Here is a 22,386-nt window from a genome sequence, read left to right as displayed (position 1 = left end):
TGAGAGTAGTTACATTCTCTGCCAGACTGCTTTATAAATTTGTTCTCAATTATTGTGATATTGTCATCTTATACATGGAACAACAGCAGTGTTTCCCACAGTGTATTATAAGCCTGGCGGGCCACCAGGCTAAGCATTGCTTATTTATTTAAGTCTTTCATTATGTCAGCTCTTTCAATCATTTGATTTGAAATTAGTGCACCAGTTTCATAGCAACTCCTCTGTTATACATAATGTGACATTGCTTCTGTTTCTGAAATCAGGAAGTAGTCACAGATTGCTGCAGAAGGGCTGCTGTTTATATTAAACAGAAATCAGAATCTCCTAAAATCAGCAAGTCAAAACTTTTGGAAATCAAAGGAGTTCAAATCAGAGTGAAATTTGCTCAGCTCTGCTCTTCTCTCTTCATAATGTAGGAAGGTTGTTTACACCCGGATGTCACGCCAGACTTTCTTGTTGTCTGTCATTGTGACTGAAAATATTCTGTCATATTCTATTTTTATCCTTCAGATTTTATGATGCCTTTAATTTTTATGTGGTTTAACTAATTTTCAACAAGTTGGACAACCCAGATTCCATCACATATTAATCAAGCAGATGAACGCATCTAGCTTTTTCACCGCAGTGATAAAAAAAAAACCACTGATAGAACAATGAAATTAATCAACTCCACTTAAATTAAGAGATGGGTGCAGTGCTTCACCTGCTGCGGTCTGAACACGCAGCCTCACAGCTTCTACCGTGCATCTGGAGAATCTGCGCTAATATTTAGATTGGACCTACAAAGTCCAACCTGACCCAGACTGAGTCCACAGACATTATGACTGATTGACTATAATTAGAGATTGGAGTCTGGAGGAAACCCGACTTATTATCTTAATTAGGATTTTACTGCTTTCATTTTTAGAGCTTCATTTAGCAGCGTAACTTCTCCCAGCTTTTATTTAACATCTTCCAGATCAATTTTGTTCTTCATATTAACGCAGGGTGACTCAATTGCAAACCTGATTGAAAGTTTTAAATGTGCTTTTTAACCAGACGCCTTTAGTTCAGTGTCTGTTGCAGATGATATTCAGAAGGGAGGCTTTTTTCTATTGATTGATTTAGTTGCCTTCACACAATGTACTCTTCTATGCTTAAAGTTGAAAGTGATGAGCTTCATAATGTTGAACTTGAACATTACATACATCACAGGCCAAAGTTAGCAGTTGGATACATTTACAACTTTAACAGAGTCCACACTTCCAGGCAGCAGTGGTTTCTCAACAGCAGATCATTCAGACCCTTAGACGAAGTGGAGCATGCAGAAAAATAATTCTGTTTTTTTACCAGGATATGTTGAGTGTAAGGCAGAATTCAAACTGGTCCTAAGTGAGGTGTAGCCATGCTGTCTGACACTGGAGGCTTTGGGTTACGGGGAACTGTCCTGACTGATGACCTTTTCAGCAAAAAGAAGAGAACAAAACTTAACCTTGTGCTTGTCCGGCTGCTGCAGGCCCTCTTTGGGCCCCTCCTAGCATGGACTCTGCCTGAAGCCTGTTTCAGTGGTTGTGTAGGCTCCTCTAATGACTCTAGCAGCAGGTCTGAATGCTGATTAGCGAGCAAGTCCCTTTTTCTTAGCACAGCCGTCTGTGAGGATGTTTCACTTGCCGTGAACTGCAGATTGAAAAGAAACAGTAACTAGCTTAGCCATGCAGTGAACAATGTTTTCTCTGTGATCCTGTGTGAAGAGTGTGGTTGGTTTCCTGTGGGAGGGGAACGGCTCGGGGTGCAGCGCTGCTCTGTAGATGAGTTAAACCATGTGGAGAAGCCAGGTCTGAATTAATAGTGTCACATGAAAATGTTCTGGCAGAAACATTTTCACTTGACAGGCAGGAATGATGAGCATGCAAGAATGTAGTTTTAGGAAGCAACACATCCTCAGTGTTTCTACCTTCTCTCCACCCTCTGAGTGAACCACACCCACTGCCACCGTGACCTGAGCATTCCAACATTAGCTGTGTGCTGAGGTGAATGCTCAGACTTGGAAGACATGATAAGTGATGTGAAGTACGGATCTCTGTTAGTTTTGCTTTGGGATTCTTGTGTGTCTGTAAATGTGGTTGCCACAGCGACAGAGACCCCCTCTCCAAGTGCTGCATCATCACGATGAGATTGGCTTTCATTTTACATGAACATAAAGGTGGACTGACGCTCGTAGGTCCAGTTTACTGACTAGACTGCATGGGGAGTAAAAACAGACATGATGCATGTCGTCAGGTGAGCCGTGAATTTCCACTGCTGTTTCCTCTCACAATCTTTCACCTGCTTCTGTGCGTTAGCAGGACAGGCAGGTTGTTCACTGCTCATATATAGTGAGCTGACTGAAGAAAAACTCCTAAAATCTCCCTTGATGACACTCACCAACACAACCTGTTGCCTTTTCTCTGAGTACTGCTGGGGGCAGAGGACAAGTTACTACCTTACTGACATGAAGATGTTGCAGCTTTTGACGCCACAGAAAAATGATAAACATGTTGAAAATAATGCATCCTTTTCCCTTTCACTGCTTTTGCATAATTATGCAATCCTTTGTGTTGGGGTGTGAATACTTAGTTTAGGGTAGAAGATCGTTCCTGTCAACAGCCATCACAATGTCCAATAACTCCTTGAAGAATCTAAATTCAGGAGTTATAACATTTAATCTCCCTTTGGAATTACGAAAGTATTTTTGAATTGAATTGAATGAATATTTTTGCAAAGTTCTATGAACCTTATATTAAAGATTAATTTTCCCGAACAAATCAAACGCAGCTGATTTACTGGTGATAACCACCACAAGATTATGAACTCCCCAGTTGTGAGCACCATATGTATGCTGTTGAGTTAGAAGGTAAAGGGGGACACAAACAAGATGGCAGCTGCCGGAGACTAACAGGTGGAGGAGTTTAAACTCCTCTGATCTAAGATCGTGATTTATGATCTTATATCATAAATCACGTTCTGTTCATTTAATTCTTCGAACATGTTTATCTGCAAGATGAAAGCAGAGTGGAACCAAAGTCAGATTCCTTGTTTGTGTTCACAAAGTTTGAGAATAAAGCTGATTGTGATCCTATGTAAACACACATCACTTAAAGACTGGGCAGCCAGGATGGGTGGCATCACATGAGGACTGCAACACAAGCAGAAGTTCAGGACAGCTATTGGTGGCTTTTTATAGCTGTTATTATGTCTCAACGTATCCATTTAAGCTGAAACTGGCTCCAAGTCATGAAGTGGGGGAAAAAAGATCTTCAATTTGTAATCCAGAATCTAAGTTAGCATCTAGTCTGGGGCTGTGATGCTGTAGCCCATCGTCTCATCTCATCGAGGACGATTTTCAGTCAGATGAAACTTGCATAGAGCGCAGTTTCATCATCCAGTTTTGACATGGAGCTTATGGCGTTCATCTTGATAAACACCATGAAGGAGCCGTTTAAGCTGGAGCTGCCTCAGCTGTCTGCAGGAAGAATTCACACAGGTGTGGCACACAAAGCAGGCCTATTGTTTTCTGATACTGAGCCATGTTATTAGTGGTGTTCTTTGGAAAGTTCTGCTTTATTTGAGCTTAGATCAGTTTTAAATGATGGGAGCACATAATACAAAATCTCCAAAATTGCAGACGTATGTAAAATGCAGATTAAAAATACTGACGACGGATAAGAAGGCCAGACAGCTGATGTGTCAATATGTCACTAATCCTTTAGAGCATTTTACTGCACATTGGGTTTGGCTGCTGCTGTGTGAGCAACTTGCAGAAAACATTAACTCAACAGACTTGTTTAAAAAAGATTCTTCGGTTTTTATCCAGTTCCTAAAGGACACTCAGCAGTCAGACTACCACTCTGTGCAGCACTGACAAGTGTGTGGTGTCTGCTGGTGGAGAAGATGAAATGGGGCTAGACGCCCAACTAGCTCATCAGACATGCTGGTATCTTTTTGAATTGTAGAAAATGAAGGAATTTGTCACAACAAATGTAGGCATTCGGCAAGCTCCACTATGAAGTCTTAACTTTCTCCAGACAGTGCATTTGGAGTCGGCTCGGCACACAGAATGACCCAGTACGCCCGAGTATATGGCAACAAGTTCATATATTTTAAATAAACCTTCAGTCTGAAGAAAAAACAATAACTCCACAAGTGTGTCAGTGAATGAAATGCGAATGAGGTTGTGCTCCTCCTCTGCTCCGCTGGCTGTCTAGCTGAATGATTGGCTGGCAGCAGCATTTGGTTAGTTCAGCAAGTATTTTCCTTAAAGGGAAAAAATGACCAAAGTGGCTTGGTAAATGGCTCATCGGCATTCAGAGTGTGGCGCCATGTGTACTACTGAGTCCTGGTCCAAATCCCGTAACGGCCCGCTGGATGGTGGTGTGGGTGGTACACTCTTTCATTTCTGCTCTCAAAACACTGCACAGCTGCAGCTAAGACCAACCTGCTCTTCATTCACCACACCAAGCCTTTGTGTTGTTTTCGTAAGCATAGAGACATTAGATTTCCTCTCCATACAGTAACATCATACCATATATATACTTTTCAGTCAGGCAATTATCTCCAATCAGAAAACAGACTCACCCTCACCTGAGCAGAGTTTATACAAGCTGACTGCAGCTTCAAAGGACTTCTGAGAAGCCAAGATCAAGGCTGATTATTTTAGCTGAAGTGCAGGGGGGGGGGTTTCAACAAGCAGCAACAAGACAGCAGGAACAACTGAGAGTAAAATAAGACGGAAATGAAAAAAAAAGTCTCCTAGACATTTTGATAAGCTGTACAGTTAATTTACCTTTTGATTTGCCATTAAAAATCAACATTTTTTTATCAATATTTAATAGCATGACAATTACTTAACGCTAACATGCTGATGCACTTTTTCAGTTTCAACCACTTGTTATTTGGATTGTGTTTCTTTGTGAGAGGTATGAAACCAACTTGTTTCTTTAAAGGCTAGTTTGGATTTTATGAATGTCTTTTTAGTTATCAGCGTTCATTCCCTCACCTCTAGTAGAACGGTTTCATATCACCATGACTCTGTAGGGAAGTGGCAAGAGCTAGTCAGACTGACTAACGATCCAACTCAGAAAACTGTGACAAACTAAACAGCCTGTCTGATCTGCTTTAGATCTGCTGATACTCAATGGTGTTGTATTCGATTTGGTTGTCATGATATTGTGGAAAAACATCAAAGTTTCTTCTAATGAACGTCAGAAAATTCTAACTCATAACAAGATAAGCTGCTAGAGTCCTTAACGGCAGGATGTTTGTTGGATTCAGTTGAAGATGTTATTACATGCATGTTTCTGCATTGTGTAAAGAAGGATCTGCTCTATGAACATGTGCTCAGCTGCAGCCCTGCTAACTTTCTGTTCATGATGTTTTCCTTGATGTAACTCTGGGTTTTTCCAGACAAGAGAGGGGACAGGAGGCGGATTGGCCAGAGGAATGGAGACATAATGGGGCAATGTGCTGCTCAGAACTAAACAGGAGTGGCTAGTTTAGGTCACTGGTGTGTTTAATAGTTTGTTGTTGTGCACACATAAACTTTACTGACCTTTTAATATTCCTCATGCAGTAAATGTCAAAGTGTTGATCAATCTCTTTCGTGGTTCACTAACTTATATTAGTACAAAATGTAACAACCACTTTGAGGAACAGCCAGCCTTTCGGCCAACTGACTAACTTTGACTTTTTTCTGTGTGTCTTCATCAGGCAAAAACAGTTCCAGAATCAGCTTAGCTTTTTGGCTTTTGGACTAAAAACAGTTGGAAAGCCTCTTTAGAGATCTTGGTTATCCGAGTTTTAAACCTCCAGCTCTGTTACGATAATCAGCCATCAATGTTCAGGTGAGCTACTGCAGCTGAGCATTTCCATCCGAGTTGCTGCTGTCTGAAATTGGGAGTATGTAAAGGTAAATTTTATTGCACATGAGAACTGTACAGTAGTTTTTTGTTATCTCCAATATCTAATAGATATGAACTTTTTCAGTTGGAGTGGAGTTAAATGACAGAAATCAGCTAAAACCGCAACTTCCACGACTTTCTGTTAGCTAAGCTCACTGACATGACACCGTTTCTACTGTTGTTGACTTTTTAACAGAAAATCCAAACTATTCCTATTTCACTATCACAAAATATTTAAGTAATTCATTGAACTGTACATAATATGCCCATTTGTGAAATGTTTTGTGATGGTAATCAAGAAAATAAAATAAGAAACATTAGGATTTCAGATTTCTCCACAATGTATTATAAGCCTGGCAGACCACCAGGCTTTACTTATAACCTGGCGCCCCCACCAGGCTAAGCGTTGTTTCTTTTAAACAGGGTTTTTTTTAATACACCAGTGACAGTGCCAATAAAAACGGAGGGTGTGCGCAGTAATTGCACCTGCCCATTGGCCTCATTATTTTCAAATAATGATGCCTTCTTGTGGACCTCCAAGTTTTTGGAATTATAACATTTTAACTCATAAACATGGTAGGGCAGTTTTAACTCATAAACTGCCCTAGCATCCCTGCCACCAGGCTTAACAGGTTTCCTGGGGGAAACCCTCTACATGCGAGGTTTTTACATAGCCAAAACATTCACCTGCCTGAGAACTACCCAAAATATATCTGTGAGGAAGACGCAGCCAGACAGGAAGACTTGTGGATCATGACAAAACTGTTTATGTGAGTAATTTTTACAGAATAAGGCTCCAGCCGCTGGTCTTATCACAAATCACTATTATCCGTCAAAACATTAGTCAAGGATGGGCATTCAAGAGGAGACATGTCCGGGATTTCAGATACGGATCTTGTAAATCTTCAGGTAAAAGAAAACGGTTTAGTGAGGAGAACAAACATAAGCTGTTTTTGGGGACGAGATCTGCAGAGTAGATAACAAAACATCATTGTGCTGCCTCAGAGTGGCAGACCTCTGCAGGAGCGCGCTGATGGCCTCATAGCGTGACTCTCTCAGGCAGCTCTGGGTGTTTTGGAAAGCCTGTGGCTCACTGCTGCTGACTTATTTGTGTGACGCTGTTAGAAATCAGAGAAAAATGTGGAGTAGCTTTCCAAGACTGTTAAAAACAACTAGGGCCTGTTAGCAATCATAGTTGCCGTAGTAACACCACAGCATGTGCTTCAGTTTGATATGATTTAGTAATTAGGATATCCGATACATGCCAGCAAACTGCTCTGTATGTTATGGAAGTGAACAGAGACTATGAGGAGATTGGTGTGAGGGTCCGGTCGACTGGACCAGCGGCTGTGTTTTCCCTCAGCATCATCACATGTGAGCAGAGACGGCGCTGCGCAAGGATTCATCCGGACTCGTCTTTCACTATATCGTGAGAGCCCATGGCAACCACTGGGACTCAGATTTAATCAGGTTTTCTCCCCCCCCCCAATTTCCATTCTTTGGAAGATTTATCCTTAGTCTGCCCAGCTTCAAACCGCAGCGCTACATTTCTTCTCAAATTCACTGTTACAGTTTGACTTTTCCAGAAAAGCTGTGTTTGTTTATGTGCTCAACCAGAATCAGCTGTCGTCCCTACTCGGAGCCTGGCAGTTGGATCAGAACCGCAGAAGATGCAGCGCTGCGTTTATTCAAGTGCTGCGATTCAGATGGATCAGGCTTCTGAAGGACTTGTTGTAGTGGTGATTACACCAGGCTTTGTCCATCAGCAGCCGCCAACATCTGAGAGCTGACATGTGGGGAGCTAAACTTAGAAAGCAAAGTTGGTGTTTTTGCCTCAAACTGTTGATGATTTCCTTCCTGTGAGAGCTGGAAGTGCTTCCAGACTGATAAGAATCATTGTAGTGACTTGTGCGGCACGCCCAACGCAGCAGACAAGAGTTTTACTTCCTTTGTCTCTGATTCCATTTCCACATTGCTGACTGCGCTGGTGAAGCAGGATGTGATGACCTGCTGCAAAAGACATAAGAGACTACAGGAAAACATTCTGACAAATATGGATACTGATCGCAAATTTAACTTGAAATGAATGGATATGAAAACGGACAGGAAGCAGAGCATAATTAAAGTTCAGTTGCCTATGAGCAAGATAAGTAGCTGTTTTCATCAGCATGGATTATATTTTATTCAGTTTTATTTAGACCTGAGCTGCTTTGGGAGTTGAGGAATATAAGAGAAAAATCTTATCTACTATATCTTGGTAACAAACCAAAAGTATGAATTAAAATCTATACAAGTCATGATTACTTTTACATTTAAAACCCACAAGCAGCAGTAGATGACCTAAATTAAATAAACCAAGTTTCCACATAATATAAATTTTGAATTGTGATTAAAGTTATGTATACATTTATTTTTTTTGTTTTGAAATTAAATAAACCAAGTTTCCACATAATATAAATTTTGAATTGTGATTAAAGTTATGTATACATTTATTTTTTTTGTTTTGATAGCGATACATAAAGTTTAGAAAAAACTTTATTTTGTTAAACATAAAGTTTAAACATTGCGCTGGATGAATCTACCTGTTTGCCATCTTATATTTTATAGATAATTTCTTTTAAAGGTCTGGATCCTTGAACTGTGTCTTCCTTCTCTGAGCAGCAGACATGTTTTTCTGCTTCAGAAATCTGCTCTGCAATTTCATCAATCACACACTGAGCCGTTTTGTGAAACAGGAAGTTAGAGCTTGGTGGTGGTGTCGGGTTACTTTGAAACCCGATGGAGCCGGAGGGTCAGGCTGCAGGACGATCTGCGGCCTGTAAAATGCCTTCGTTTAGTTCAGTTTTCCTGGTAATGAGACTTTGAACTACCTGTTGCTCTGGGGCTCTCGGGTTTCTGATGATGCCAACCAGATCACAACACCTTTGTCTTAGTCATAGCTTTAAACAAACACAGATGTGGGTGTTTGCGCGAGACGTTTCAGTAGTGACTCCTTCTGGTTTAGTCAGAGCAGAAAAGAGTTTCCTTTTTAAATCCAGACCGGGTGGTCAGCCATGCCGACATGTTGGTAAGCACATAAGATAGATCATCAGCTGTTTCTCTCTCCAGCTGTGGTGAAAGGTCCAGATGTGTAAGTGTGATCTCATGCTAAAAGTGCTTTTCTCTCAACCTGCACAAAAAACATTCCCACTTTAGAGGCAGCAGGAGATAAAACATCGTAATATTGTGGCTTGGATAAGCTTTGGTGGGTCGAAGAAAATGAGAGGAATGACTCTGCTTTGGCTTGGGCTCCGTGTTTTTTACTGAGGGATGTCTGCTCTCACAGTATCATTACCCAGCCCTTTGTCCCGCTGCAGCGCCTCTACACACAGCAGCAACATACACCGCAAGACTGCTGGCAATGGAAAATGTTGTGGAGGAAGAGCACAGAGAAGAAAGAAAACAAGCTGTGCCACACAGAGGCCCAGTTACTCACAGAAACCCTGAACAGAACAAGGCACAGCAGTGGGCAGTTGTTTTGAAGAGTTGCAGGTTTCCATCAGGAAGGAGGTGTTGCTTGTTGTCAGTGTGTGTGTGCGTGCGTGTGTGTGTGTGTGTGTGCGCGCGTGTGTCTGTGCGTGGAGGAGGAGCTCTGAAAGGCCCTTCCCTCCTTTACAAAGTTGCGTGACTGGCCTGGTCAGCCATTCAGGGAGAGGCCGGATCCTGGGATCTTCCTGTAGTGGCCATCCAGATAAGGAAACATTCTCATTGGCTAAACTCCCTACGGACAGATTCAGAAAAGTGTGTATGCATGTGTGTGTGCATGTGTGTTTGTGTGTGTGAGTGTGTGTGTGTGTGTGTGTGTGTGTGTGGATAGACATGGTGGCAGATCAGTTTTCCTTCTCTTAGAGGTCTTGCTGAGCTGCACACTGCAAAAACACTAAATCTTACTAAGTATTTTTGTTTAGTTTCTACTGCAAATGACTTGATACACTTAAGATAAGACAAAACAAACTTGCAGTAACTTTTGAGCACTGCAGCTCGTTTTCAGTCAGTAATTCCATAATATTGATTTAGAAAAGGACACTGTCAGATTATTTCACTTATAACAAGACACTTTCTCCATGTCATAAGTGGAACTAGTCATTTTTCATTTAGTGCTTCCCAAACCCGGTCCTCCAGTTTCTCTGTCCTGTTTCCAAACCCTTGACTCAACAGGCTGTTGCAGCGTTTGGTGGCTGCAGAGAAGGTCGTTCAGTCATTTCAATCAGGTATGCTGGAACAGAGACTCATCTAAGACATGCAGGACAGGGCTACTTGAGGACCAGGTTAGGGCACCACTGTCTTAAAACAAGCTCCCATATCTTGCGAAAAAGTTACTGGTAAGTTAGTTTTGTCTTATTTCATGTGTATTCAGGTATTTGAACTAGAAAACTAGACCAAAACTCAGAGTGTTTTTACAGTACAGATGAGCCTATTTTATTGTCTTTGCTTCATAATCAAACCTATAGACTTTCCAGGGGATGCAGGAACAACTGTTGCTTTCAAAGACATAAACAGTCTGCAAAGCCACGCCATGACTTTATGGGAGGACTCGGAAGAACAACACATATCTACTGTTACAATGGAAGAATCTGGTGGAGATGCTTATTACAGCAGGGTGTGCATGTGTTGGAGCAACAGGAAGACTCTACTGTGAACAAGATGCAACATGCAGGGCTGCTAGAGGAAAATGATCCACACTGAGAGGGGACTAGCATGGAGAAGACGCCAAGGCAAGCCTAAAGCAAACACTGAGCTGGTAGTTCTGTTTGCAGCCTGGGCAGGTTATGAGTGAACCTCAAACAAGCTTTCTGATAGCGCAGCCACCAATCATTCTCACCTTGGTTTTGTAATGGCAACAGTGGTCCGTGATGGCTTTGTTCACTGGGAGCTAATGAATGTTCTCCTCTGTTGACCATTCTGTCTGTTGACCATTCTGTCAACTTGCTTTAGTCTCGGAAATCTTGCAAAATTAATGTGGTCTAGTTGGAAGCAGGGCCCATAAAAGCCATAGAGCCATTAGAAACTGTAAAACACGACACATTTCAGCACAGAGCTTGAGATAATCAGTAGTAATCATTATGTTGAGATTGTGTTCAGTTCACACACCAGGTCTTGATGCTCAATTTAGATTTTTTTGCTGGAATCAAATTTTTTTTTTTTTTTGGCATGATCGTTCATGCTACTAATTAAACCGGACCGCAATGAGACTTCTGTGCACGGTTTACGACCGCATGCACAGAAGAAGAACATAGACGTCTCAAAGCAGAGCTTCGTTTACGGAAGCAATTACGGATGGCGATATTTATGGATCAGTTTTAAAGTTATTCCAGTGGGAGCTGACAGGATTGTCACAAGATTATAACAAGCTTTCTACAGTAAACCTGAACCTGAAGCTCTCCTTACTGTCTGCATGAAAAGTCATTCCAAAGGGTGAATGCAGCTTTTTGATAAAACAAGGTTTCATTTTCTGTTTTGATCATTTAGATGATGCCTGTGTGCTCACCACTTCTGTGTTTCTCCTCCTGCACAGCTTCCATGAAGAACGGTAACGGCAGCCGGGTGCCACTGGGGGTCAACGGGCAGAAGATGGACTCCACTGGCTTCTCTGAAGGAGAGCTGCTGCTGCAGGTGAGAGGACGAGTTAACCCCGTGGAGAAACGGTTACTGAAGCCGTCAGCGCTGCACTCATCTGACAACAGCTGGGTCACCAAGGTTCTGATGTATAACCCAGCAGCTGTGCCCAGGATCACTTCCTGATTGGACACTTTCAGCTTTCTAACTACTAACTAAAACAACATGTAAAACTGAAGCAAACACATTACACTGGGAATATATTCACACCAAGCAGAAGTTGTTCACATTTTGTCACGTGACGATGCCAGTCTTTGGCTTTTTTGCCGTTTTATTTGAGATAGCAGCTACATGTAATGTGTAATTAGGATGTGGAGATTCATGGTAATATTTTTTTTACCAATAAAAATTTGACATGTGTAGCTGAGGGTCTCTGCAGGTTGCGTCGCATATCAACAAACTACTGTTTTTGCTCATTCGTCTTTCCAATTAGCTCAAACTCAGTTAGACTGGATGAAGAAAATAAATTTTCCATAGACCTTTCATTTGAATGTTGTTAGCTCTGAGCCATTCCAGTGCAGTTCTGGCTCTATGTTCAGGTGTGTTAGTGTAATGATGTTGATCTAAACCAAGTCTGTTCATTCTGCAGTTAAAATCAGTGATGGGTAGGAAATAGCTACATCAGTCACATGTATTTTCATTGTTTTAATGGGCAGCTTAGATTTCAGAGCCAAGCTACACATCCCAACTATTTTGTCCTGGTTGAGTTTCTCTCAGTTGTGGTGATTCTGGCCATTCACACCATGTTTTTTGTGTTCCCTGTGCAGGCGCTTAACGGCTTCGTGTTGGTGGTGACATCTGAAGGAATGGTGTTTTACACCTCCCCTACCATCAAAGACTACCTGGGCTTCCATCAGGTGAGACAGAGGCCCGCCTGTCCTGCTTAGGCCGTGTTTATCACGCATTTCTGAGAAACCAGACCCATTCACTAGAGTGTTTGATTATTATGCTGCATAATTCACAAATATAAACAGAAATTGCTGCACAATTAAAAAAAAACTGCAGAATTACTAAATTATTACCCCCTTTAACCATAAATTAAATTAAAATGTGATTAAAAAGGCATTCTGGCACTCTGTACATCACTACTGGTGCACAGTAGACACTGTTGCACACAAAATGTTTTACATATAGGGATTTAATAAACACCATGAGTCATCACCTGACTAAAGATTACAATATCAGCTTTGAGAAGAAGCTGCTAGTTAGCGATTAAAAGAATATTATTCAAACCCTACATTGTTTTTATTTTAATAAAATTTCATTTGCCTGGACAAATATCTTCATAAAAGATGATAAAGTATCCATCAGTGTCAACCATCTTTGTTTGCAGGCCAGACTTTCTAATATTCAGATCAGGGGCATTCAAATTCATTCAGAGGGCCAGAAATGGCCCCCAAACCACACATTGGCCCCCCCAGCTAATTTAGTCTCTGTGAACACGGGGTGGAGTTTGGTTTTTAGACATTACCTCTGCATTTGTTTTTTAAATCTTTTGCTAAATATAACCCAAACTGTTAGTGTACTCATATCTAGGCCTATCATAACAATAACAGATTTTGCTTAACAATTAATTGTTTATTGTGTTAAACTAAAATATTGTTGTTGAGGTGATTTTCTAGTAGTATCATGCTTATGGCCAAATAATGCAAGTTCATCCTCTTAAAGCTCAATAAACTTTAATTTCTAAAGAACATTTAACAGTGGAGACATTTTAGGTATCCAAAATAAATAAACAAAACAAAAGTAACAATAAGTAAGACACTGAAGTCCCTGTAAACAAAATTATCTTTAAAAAAATGGGTTAGTTGAGATCAAAGCACCAAACTGAAAACTTTTGTCATCTAATCTTTGGTAGAAAGACACGAGAAAAACAATCATGCACATGGACATTTTTAAGTTTGTTTTAATTTAGCATTTAGTTGCTTTATTGCATCGGGTTTAATCACATAATTTTCCAACTGCTGTTTGTTCCCTTCATCTCCAGACCAAACAAGCTGGATATAATCAAGAATTATAATTTAAACTTCACCGTAGCTCAAAACCCCTAAAAGTTAAACTGTTATGTCTGAACTCCCATGTTGCTTCAGTTCTGAATGTTGCCAGTAAGACCTGACACAGTTGTCTGTCTCCCCACAGTCAGATGTGGTCCACCAGAGTGTGTTTGAGCTCATCCACACTGACGACCGAGTCATGTTCAGAGAGCAGCTCCACTTTGCCTTAAACCCTCCTCCAGTCGCCTCAGATGCAGACTGTAAGTGGTGACGGAATGAGCAAGAACCGTATGAAATAAGAACCACTGTCTATTTGACTTGCTGTGAGTTTCAGAGCTCCATGCTTGCTTCCAGATATGTTTGGTCTGTGTTTCTGTCTTAGTCTCCCAGAACTGTGGAAATGCAGTGATGTACAACCCAGAGCAGCTCCCCCCTGACAACTCCTCCTTCCTGGAGAGGAACTTTGTCTGTCGCTTCCGATGTCTCTTGGACAACTCCTCCGGCTTCCTGGTTTGTCCATGCTTGATTCAGGAATGAAAATAAAGTCCTAAAACCAGCATGTAACTCTAATCCTCTTTTGAAACAGGCCCTGAAGTTCCATGGGCGCTTGAAGTACCTCCATGGTCAAAACCTTTCCAGGGACAGTGAGAGCTGTAAAAGTGTCCAGCTAGCTCTGTTTGCCATCGCTGTGCCTGTCCAGTCTCCATCAATCGTGGAGATCAGAGCCAAAATGCTCCTCTTCCAGACGAGGCACAAGCTGGACTTCACACCCACTGGCGTCGACAGCAGGTCCGTGGTTTTCATTACAGAACAGTCGAGTAGCTCCTAAGAGCCCAGTACCATCTGCAAAGAAGGAGTTTGGTTCGGAAGTCGTATCGAATTCAGTCGAGGTGTTTTTAGCTCCTGTGCTGTCAGTGAAAGGTGAAAGTTTGGTTGGCATGGAAACCAGTTGAACCAGTACTCTAACATCACTCTGCTTGGTTGTTTCTGCAGGGGGAAGATCATCCTGGGTTATTCTGAGACGGAGCTGTGTATGAAAGGCTCAGGCTACCAGTTCATCCATGCCGCTGACATGATGTACTGCGCTGACAACCACATCCGCAGTATGTTCGCTGTTCACTTGTCTTCTCTGCATCACAAGCAAACGCTAAATGGAGACCCAGTAACACTGATGTTTATTTAACAAGGAGCCACAGTGTCTTGCAAATATATTCACATCTTTAATTTGATTTGATGGGGTCTTTACTCAGATACCTCAAAGTAAAATGAAGTGCAACCAGCTGCCTTCCAGTAGTCAAGTAATTAGTAAATAAAGTTCCCTAGGACAAAGACGGTGCAGTCAGGGTAATGGACAGAAAATCATCCCTGCTTGCAACAAGCATGAGACGGACAATGTTTCTCGTTGCACTAGTATGGCGTCACATCGGGCCTTTGGGTTTAATCCTGCCTTCGAAATGCTCTCCTGAATACACCAAACCATGAGCTAGCATACTGAGCTGTATCAACTCGTGCCACACTGATCAGTGGAAACAAGACGTTGGTGAATAACCAGCATCATGAAGACCAAGCAACACGGGTTGTGGAGGACGCTGTAGACAAGTTTAAAATCGGGGTTAGATTTTAAAACATCTCAAACAGCAACGTTCAGTTTACCATCTTAAAATAGTAAGAGTACCCTTCCCCACATTAAAACGATCTACTACACCGTACTAATATGTATTGGTCCGTCACATAAAATTGCAATAAAATAAAACAAGGTTTGTGTTTTGCCACAGTTGACGTCGTAATCTGTCTTAAATTTAACTTTACGGTTTATTTCCTTCTGGAGAGCTATTTGATCAAATGTTGGCGTCACTGCAGGAGCCATTATTTACCGACAGTATTTGCCTTATTTGAGAACACTGTCAAAATGCCATTTTTCTAACTGAAAGTGTGTGTTTATTGTGACAGTGATTAAAACAGGAGAGAGCGGTCTGACTGTGTTCAGACTGCTCACCAAATCCAACGGCTGGTTATGGGTGAACTCTAACGCCAAGCTCATCTTCAAAGGAGGGAGACCTGAGTTCATCATTGCATACCAGAAAGCTTTAACGTGAGTAGCTGTACGCACCGACAGCTGGCGGAATGTTAAATCTATCAGAACCAGGTCTAAAGCAGCCGGGAGCCAGTCCTCATGTGTTCTGCCTTCTTTGTTTCAGCAACGCTGAGGGAGAGGAGTACCTGCGACAGCGGCGGCTGCAGCTGCCCTTCAGCTGCACCACGGGAGAGGCCATTCTCTACAACACTGGGCCAACCATGGACATCTCACAGTTCCAGTTTGACAAAATGTTTGACAGCGGGAATACAAAGGTGGAAATGCCCCCCACTTCCCTTCTGGGCTGCTTCATGAATCAGGATGAAACCATGTACAGCCAGGCGGTGGACGTCCCCCTACCTGTGGACGAGGTCTTCAGGGACACCCACGCCCTGGTCGCTGTAGCCAGTAACGAGTGGCAGGAGAAGAACTCATCAGAGATGACAGCTGAACCCGTGCTGGTGAAGGAGGAGGCCAAGCAGTCAGTGCTGGCTGTAATCAACAGCCTGGAGAAGCTGAGTCACAGCGGAGACTTTGAGGACATTCTGGGGAACCTGGAGGTGGACGATTCTGAGCTGATGGAGATGGAAAACTGCTTTAAGAGGTTCCACCAGGAAGAGGATCCTCAGAGAAGTTCTGGCTCGGATCTGGACAACTTCATCACCGATGAGATCGTAGACTTTATTGACTTGGTGTTCAAAGAGAGGGTGGGGGAGTGCTTGGACGGCCTCACCTCGAGCTGCCTTACAGAGGTCAACAATTTCTCAACCTCTGAACTGTGTGAGCCACAGCTCTTCCAGACTCCCAACCCCAGTTGTTCTTACTCCCCGGTGAGCAGCTGCTATGAACACCTAGATGACTCGGTGGCTTCAAGCCAGAGTCTGGTGGAGTCCGCGCTGATGGGCAACAGGAGCCACAAACAGTCCCAACAGGGTCACACTGACAGCAGTCTGCCCCCGCTGCAGCAGCTGCAGCTGCATGACATCTTCAGCCCGGCTATAGATCTCCCAGCGCTCACTGTACCCAAGAACTCAGTGACAGAGGCCTTCCCTTCTACCCAACCCTGCCAGAAGCAGCAGGCATCCATCATGCCAGCCGGATGTTCTCAGGGCAGTTCTGTTCAGGCCCAGCAGCTCCTGCAGCTGGGAAGCAGCATGGAGGGACCAGAACTAGCAACTGGCCAGATCCTGCACAACTCTGCTCAACATCCGAGCAACACGGCACCTGGTGTAAAAACTGTCCTGCCACACACAATTCCCTATAGCAACTTCACCTCCACACCTCCTGGTGGCTGTGATCCAAAGTTTTTGCAGAAGGGTCTGGTGTGTGAGAACCACAGCGCTCCTGTGCAGCAGTGGCCTCAGAGCCAGCAGCAGACACAGACGCATGCTGGCATCATCCAGAACGGACATGAGTCCATGTCCACATTCCAGAGCCAACATCCAGGGAGCCAAACATTCCCTAGTTCTGGCTTCTGTCCAGGCAGCGTCCGCAGACCGAGACACCTGGAGCAAGGGGATCCGGGGCCAGCCAGCAGCCAGGACCCCCACAGCAGCTGCATGTTCCAGCAGCACTTTTCCTCCGACCCAGCAGGGGTAAAACTTTTATCTCATTATGGTCCCCCAGACCTCAACGGGGCCAATGTGACTCTGGATCAGAGTTCCAGCTACCTACGGTGGAGCCACAGTGAGCTTCCAGTGGGCCCCTCAGCCATCAACCAGGAGATGGCCAACATCGGCCCTCTGGCCCCTGGCATGGCCCCTGCAGAGGACTCCTGTAACGTACAGCACTACCTGGACAGCAACACACAGACGCAGGTAAACGGCCCTGAAAACACACCACTACAAGCACAGAATGAGCTCCAGAAAGAGATGGCACACTGAACAGCTTGAACAGTTTAAATGTCTCACTGTCACCCAGTTAGCATGTGATACACACTGGTTTAGGTTCTAACTCCTCTAATTCCTCAGAGCTCATGATCAAATGGTGAACAAGATTTTACTGTGTGGCAAGAATAATCAGAGCTACGACATGAATTAGTTAAAATAAACAAATAAACACAATTGTATTTCTAAAAAAATTACTTGGAAAAAGTTTAATGGCCATATTGTAATTAATGCCATGTGTTGTGTTTTGTTTAGTTTTTTTTCTAATCAAGCAGAGAAAAAATAAAATAAAATCACTCAATTTGGATTCATCCATCCATTATCTTACATCCTTATCCCTGTTGGGGTCTCCAGGGGAGCTGGTGCCCAACTCCAGCGGTCAACAGGCAAAAGGCGGGGTCACCCTGGACAGGTCACCAGTCCTTCACTGCAAATTAGATTAATTTTAAACCTAATTTAGTCTGGTTCTTTAAAACGTGCTGGTGGATCATAATGAGCTTGCTGATTACAGAAATATGAACTAAACAAGACGGCTGTAATCTGAGACGATGGCACTGGAACAAAGACTGGTCCAGACCAGCATACAGGGCATTGCCAAAGTCCAAGTGTGATGTAAAATATGCATGAATCACTCCTAGTTATGCCACAGGATAAGTACAGCTTTAGTTTAGCAAGCTGGAGCAGGAAAAATCTGGATTGAACAACTTCAGAGATTGTCTTTGTCCAATCTAAAAAAAAAGATCAAAGATAAAGGCCAAGTGAACGTTTAGAGCCCAGAGGCATCAGAGATGCTGCACACTAAAAACTAACAGTTTCTGCTTCATGTTGACAAAGATTAAGAAAATTTAAATTTGAACTTAACTAACATTTAGTTCAGGAGCTGTTGCATTGGACTGGTCCTCTCTGGTTCAACTGGTGGGTAACTCTGAATATCATCAGCAAAGCAATAGAAAGAGGGTAGAACCCACAGGGAACATAACAAAATATAACGGATGTGGACCCACAACAAATCCTTGTGGTACCCCTAAGTTACCAAGAGGAACTGAAAAGTTCCTGCTTGGTTTAAACCAGGATGGAACCGAGAATTTGAGCGTATCCATCTGTTCAGACGATGAAAGTACGAAATTATAATCCATGGCAGAAAGATCAACATTCTGGACAGATTTCAAACCAGACTGGAATTTTTTCATTGAGGCTCTTCCAATAATTCTGAAGTTGACTCAATATTTCTTTTGCCAAAATCTGAAAATTGTAGAGTCCTCAAGGACTCATTAAGATTAAGTTCAGGAACGCAGAATGAAAATTAAGAATAAAGGTTTTACAGAGTAATGAGACAAAGGTGAGCTTCGAGGAAAGCAAAGAAAGACCCCAAACGGTGTTCCACGATTAAACAGAGTTTCAAGCCTGACCATTATGTCATGGTTGGGCTTACATGGCTCTTTCTGGAACACACTCAGTCATCTATATGAATGAAGTAGCAGAGCAAAGTGCTGCCATCATTCTATTTCCATCAACAACAACAAAAACACAAGAAGCAATTGAATGTAAAATCCACATAAAAAGTTTAAAGACCTGCAGAAATAATTATAAAATTGAATATTTAACTTTGGCAGAATGTTTGGATGCATTTGTTGCTCCGCCCCTTTGCTGACATGTTTTTCGTCCATTCAGCAGAACAGCAGAGTCTCCGCTCAGGCTCGAGGAATCTTCATCAATCCTGCTCTCATGGAGTAGAACGCAGCCTCGTCCATCGACTGCATGGCGACACAAACTCAGTATAGTTTGCCTGTATCAGTGCTTATCCACAACGCATATGTTCTAATATTATACATGTGTTTTATACTTCTTTGTACAATTACACAAATGCTTTTCTCTCTGCTTATCGGCTGTTGCTTTCGTGACGATATACCGTAGTAACAATGAAGTATGAATTTACAAGTGTGTTTACCAGGATGCAGATGGAGCCAACCAAAGATGTTTTATAAGGGAAACCTGAGCTCCTTCCAACACATCTGAACTTGATGTTCTATTGCAATCACTAAAGTTTTTCTAAAAGACTTAGTAATCTGGGTAAAAATATTGAACTGTGCCTTCAAATGAATAAGATATCAGATGAAATCTGTACATTTTAAATGAAACTGTCAAACTGGTTGATGTAATTGTATATTTATTTGTTTGATTTTTTTATGTGCCTTTTTTTTAGGTTTGTTTGTTACATCAGAATGCTTTGGCTCTTGAAACCCCTCACATGCACAATGCATCGCCATATGTTCATCTCTGTGCAGTCTATAGAAATGCACTTCTTGGGAAAATGATTCTAGAGATTTTGTGTTTGAACATAAGCATCGATCAGGCGAGCACTCCGCTGCACCTGATCCCATCTGGACCTCACCCTCACACAAGTGTTTAATTGCAAGCTGCTTCTATAAAACCAGAGAAGACTGAGCAAACATGCAGCAGAACGTTCAGCCTCCCGATTCCAACATAGCCATTGAAATGTAAAATGGTATTTCTAGTGAAAGGATACCTGCTAATTGAAAGCATTTGCAGTAGATGATTCAGCCCAAAATACATTTATAACACCATATAATGATCTGTTTGTATCTGATCCGAACACCTTCTGCAGCCACTATTTACTGTTGGACCTGAACTGATCCTGGTGGTTCTGAAATGTAATACCAAACACAACCACTAAGTGTCAGTCACAAACTAGCATACATTTTTCAAATTGTTGAGATTGTTTTGCTCAACATGCTTGAGGAAATAATTACAGTTTAAAAATAATAATCTCGAAGCTTATATAAAGCTGTTTTCAGTCCAGTAGGGGGCGCCAGGATATTTTTTCTTTGATTTTTATAACTATATATGCCTTTTTTGCTTCACAAGCATTTCTAAAATTTCATAAGTCGTCGTAAAAACTAAGTGCATCTTGTTTTAATTCTAAGGCGTTCATAAATCAGAACATGGTAAAAGAGATGTAGCTGTTAGCAAGTCCTGAGAATTTAAAATCTATCTTCAGGTAAAAACATAGTTTCTTCATTCTGCTGTAATTTATTAAATAAATGCAAAATGAAGGAGCTGTTGATGAACAACAAAGGGCGCCCTATTATTCAGTAGACTCAACATTCTCCCTTGGCAGAAATGATGCAATTTACACCAAGGATAAAATCTCACTTTATTGTTGGCTTTGACACGGTTGTAGCCTAGCTGCAGGCAGCTTACCTCACGAGGAACACTTTGGAGCGTAGAGGAGATCATAGGAAGTCTGATGCCTATTGGACTGTAAGGTGCCCAGCTTCTGTGACTGCAAAGGAGGCCCAGATCATCAGTCCTCCACCACTGTACTTTGCAGGTGGAAGGAGGTGTTGCACTGCTGGGAATGATGATCAAACACTTCTTCTTTGCCCATATGTGTTCAATGGACAGCTCTGGAAGTTTGGTGCATCATTTAGATGAAATTTTGGAGTTATGATTAGGGAGAAGAGAACATCTTCAGCTCTGTTGTACAAGTCATGCTTTCTCAATCTTTTCCTCATTGCTCTCTTGAAGCTGATCATGCTACCACTAAAGCATCAAACGTCTGCGAGGAAGCTAAGAAGACATTGTCACAATGCTTTTGCATTGAGACAATGCAAAGGCGTTGTCCCAACTTTTGAAATTACTTGGAGATTGACTCCTGGGAGAAAGCCAGGTTTCCAGAATCATCTGAAAAGCCATTGCTCTTCATCCTGTTCCTGAAAAACTGTTGCTTTAAAACCAGGTTGGACCTTTGGATCAGTGGACTCTGTCGGATCTGGACACGTGCGAGTCCATTTTAAAACATCTACTCTTCCAAGTTCCCCCCGCTGAGAGCCCTGCACATGGACTGGAGTAGAAAATGTTGTGATCACACTACAGAGTTCCAGCCCAGGTTGAAAAGAATAGTAACAAGGTCCTTTGTTCATCGGAATGCAAGCTTCCCAAATGCTCTGTGTGGCTGTGTGGCGTCAGGTTGTTGACAATAGCTTAAGAGGTATTGAAACAACGAGCAGATGAATGCGAGACTGGCTCAGACTTGTGATTCAAACACCGAACTCCAACACAAAGACACACCCAAACTTATGCCCTGTGCCTTCAAATAAATCCCAACTTTCAGCAGAAATTCCATGTTGTTGTCAGGAGAACGTTTTGCTTTGTGTGTACGTGGTTCTCTGTATCAGAAAGTACGTACATCTGCATCTAACCAGGACAAATGACGACGAAAAGGGAACGGCGGTGTGACCTGATGAAAGAAAGCGAGAATGTAACAATGCCTTTAGCTCTCAACTTTCTTTGTTTCTCCAGCTTCTTCTACTCTTTTCGCAAAATTCTTCACACTACAGAACGATGTGGGGGGTCTCAAAAAGCCGAGCTAGGTCTGCAGTGACATGGCAGCTTCATGGATTCCTGCTCTTCTGCAGGAAACCACTCGGTGTTTAAATTTCCGTCACAACTGTCATGTATGTTCATGCGTATATTTTAATGAAAACATTAGAATATGCAAATGAAAATTTGTATTCAGTGATAACTTAAAGATCTGATTGTTGAGGCCTTGTTCATGGCTGTTGTTGGAGATGTTTTTTGCTTCACCAGCAGGGGGAGCTCAGCTGTTGAACTCTGATGACTGTAGCCACTATGAAAAACTTGGAAGAGTCAGAGCCATGTTGGTGAACTAACATGTGCTCTGACAGCTGCCATATGTCTGCTCTTGTATTAAAAAAACAAGGAAAGAAAAATGTAATTGAATTTTATCTAACCAAGTACTTAAACTATATTTTTTATCATTATATAACATGGATTTGTATACTGTTGTATGCTTTTTTTCATAAACATGTGCAATCATT

General features: G+C 42.2%; 1 protein-coding gene across 2 annotated transcripts in view; it reads left to right on the top strand.

The window, feature by feature from the left end:
* LOC103131506 (aryl hydrocarbon receptor-like) overlaps window positions 1-22,386 on the top strand; it is a 34,505-nt gene extending 12,119 nt beyond the window's left edge. The window contains exons 3-11 of one of the 2 annotated variants that reach the window (XM_007543169.2): window positions 11,470-11,567; window positions 12,338-12,427; window positions 13,710-13,824; window positions 13,947-14,074; window positions 14,151-14,353; window positions 14,558-14,667; window positions 15,515-15,656; window positions 15,763-17,455; window positions 19,199-22,386. In XM_007543169.2, the coding sequence (XP_007543231.1) occupies window positions 11,470-11,567; window positions 12,338-12,427; window positions 13,710-13,824; window positions 13,947-14,074; window positions 14,151-14,353; window positions 14,558-14,667; window positions 15,515-15,656; window positions 15,763-17,455; window positions 19,199-19,258 (2,639 nt within the window). In that variant the 3' untranslated portion in view covers window positions 19,259-22,386. Of the gene's footprint in view, window positions 1-11,469; window positions 11,568-12,337; window positions 12,428-13,709; window positions 13,825-13,946; window positions 14,075-14,150; window positions 14,354-14,557; window positions 14,668-15,514; window positions 15,657-15,762; window positions 17,456-19,195 lie in introns of both variants that reach the window. The other variant, XM_007543168.2, reaches the window with a different exon arrangement.

The sequence above is a fragment of the Poecilia formosa genome, unplaced genomic scaffold, assembly GCF_000485575.1.
Source record: "Poecilia formosa unplaced genomic scaffold, Poecilia_formosa-5.1.2 Scaffold778, whole genome shotgun sequence".
Lineage (NCBI taxonomy): Eukaryota > Metazoa > Chordata > Actinopteri > Cyprinodontiformes > Poeciliidae > Poecilia > Poecilia formosa.
Note: the sequence above shows the minus strand (reverse complement) of the source record. Positions and strands in the feature narration are given on the sequence as shown.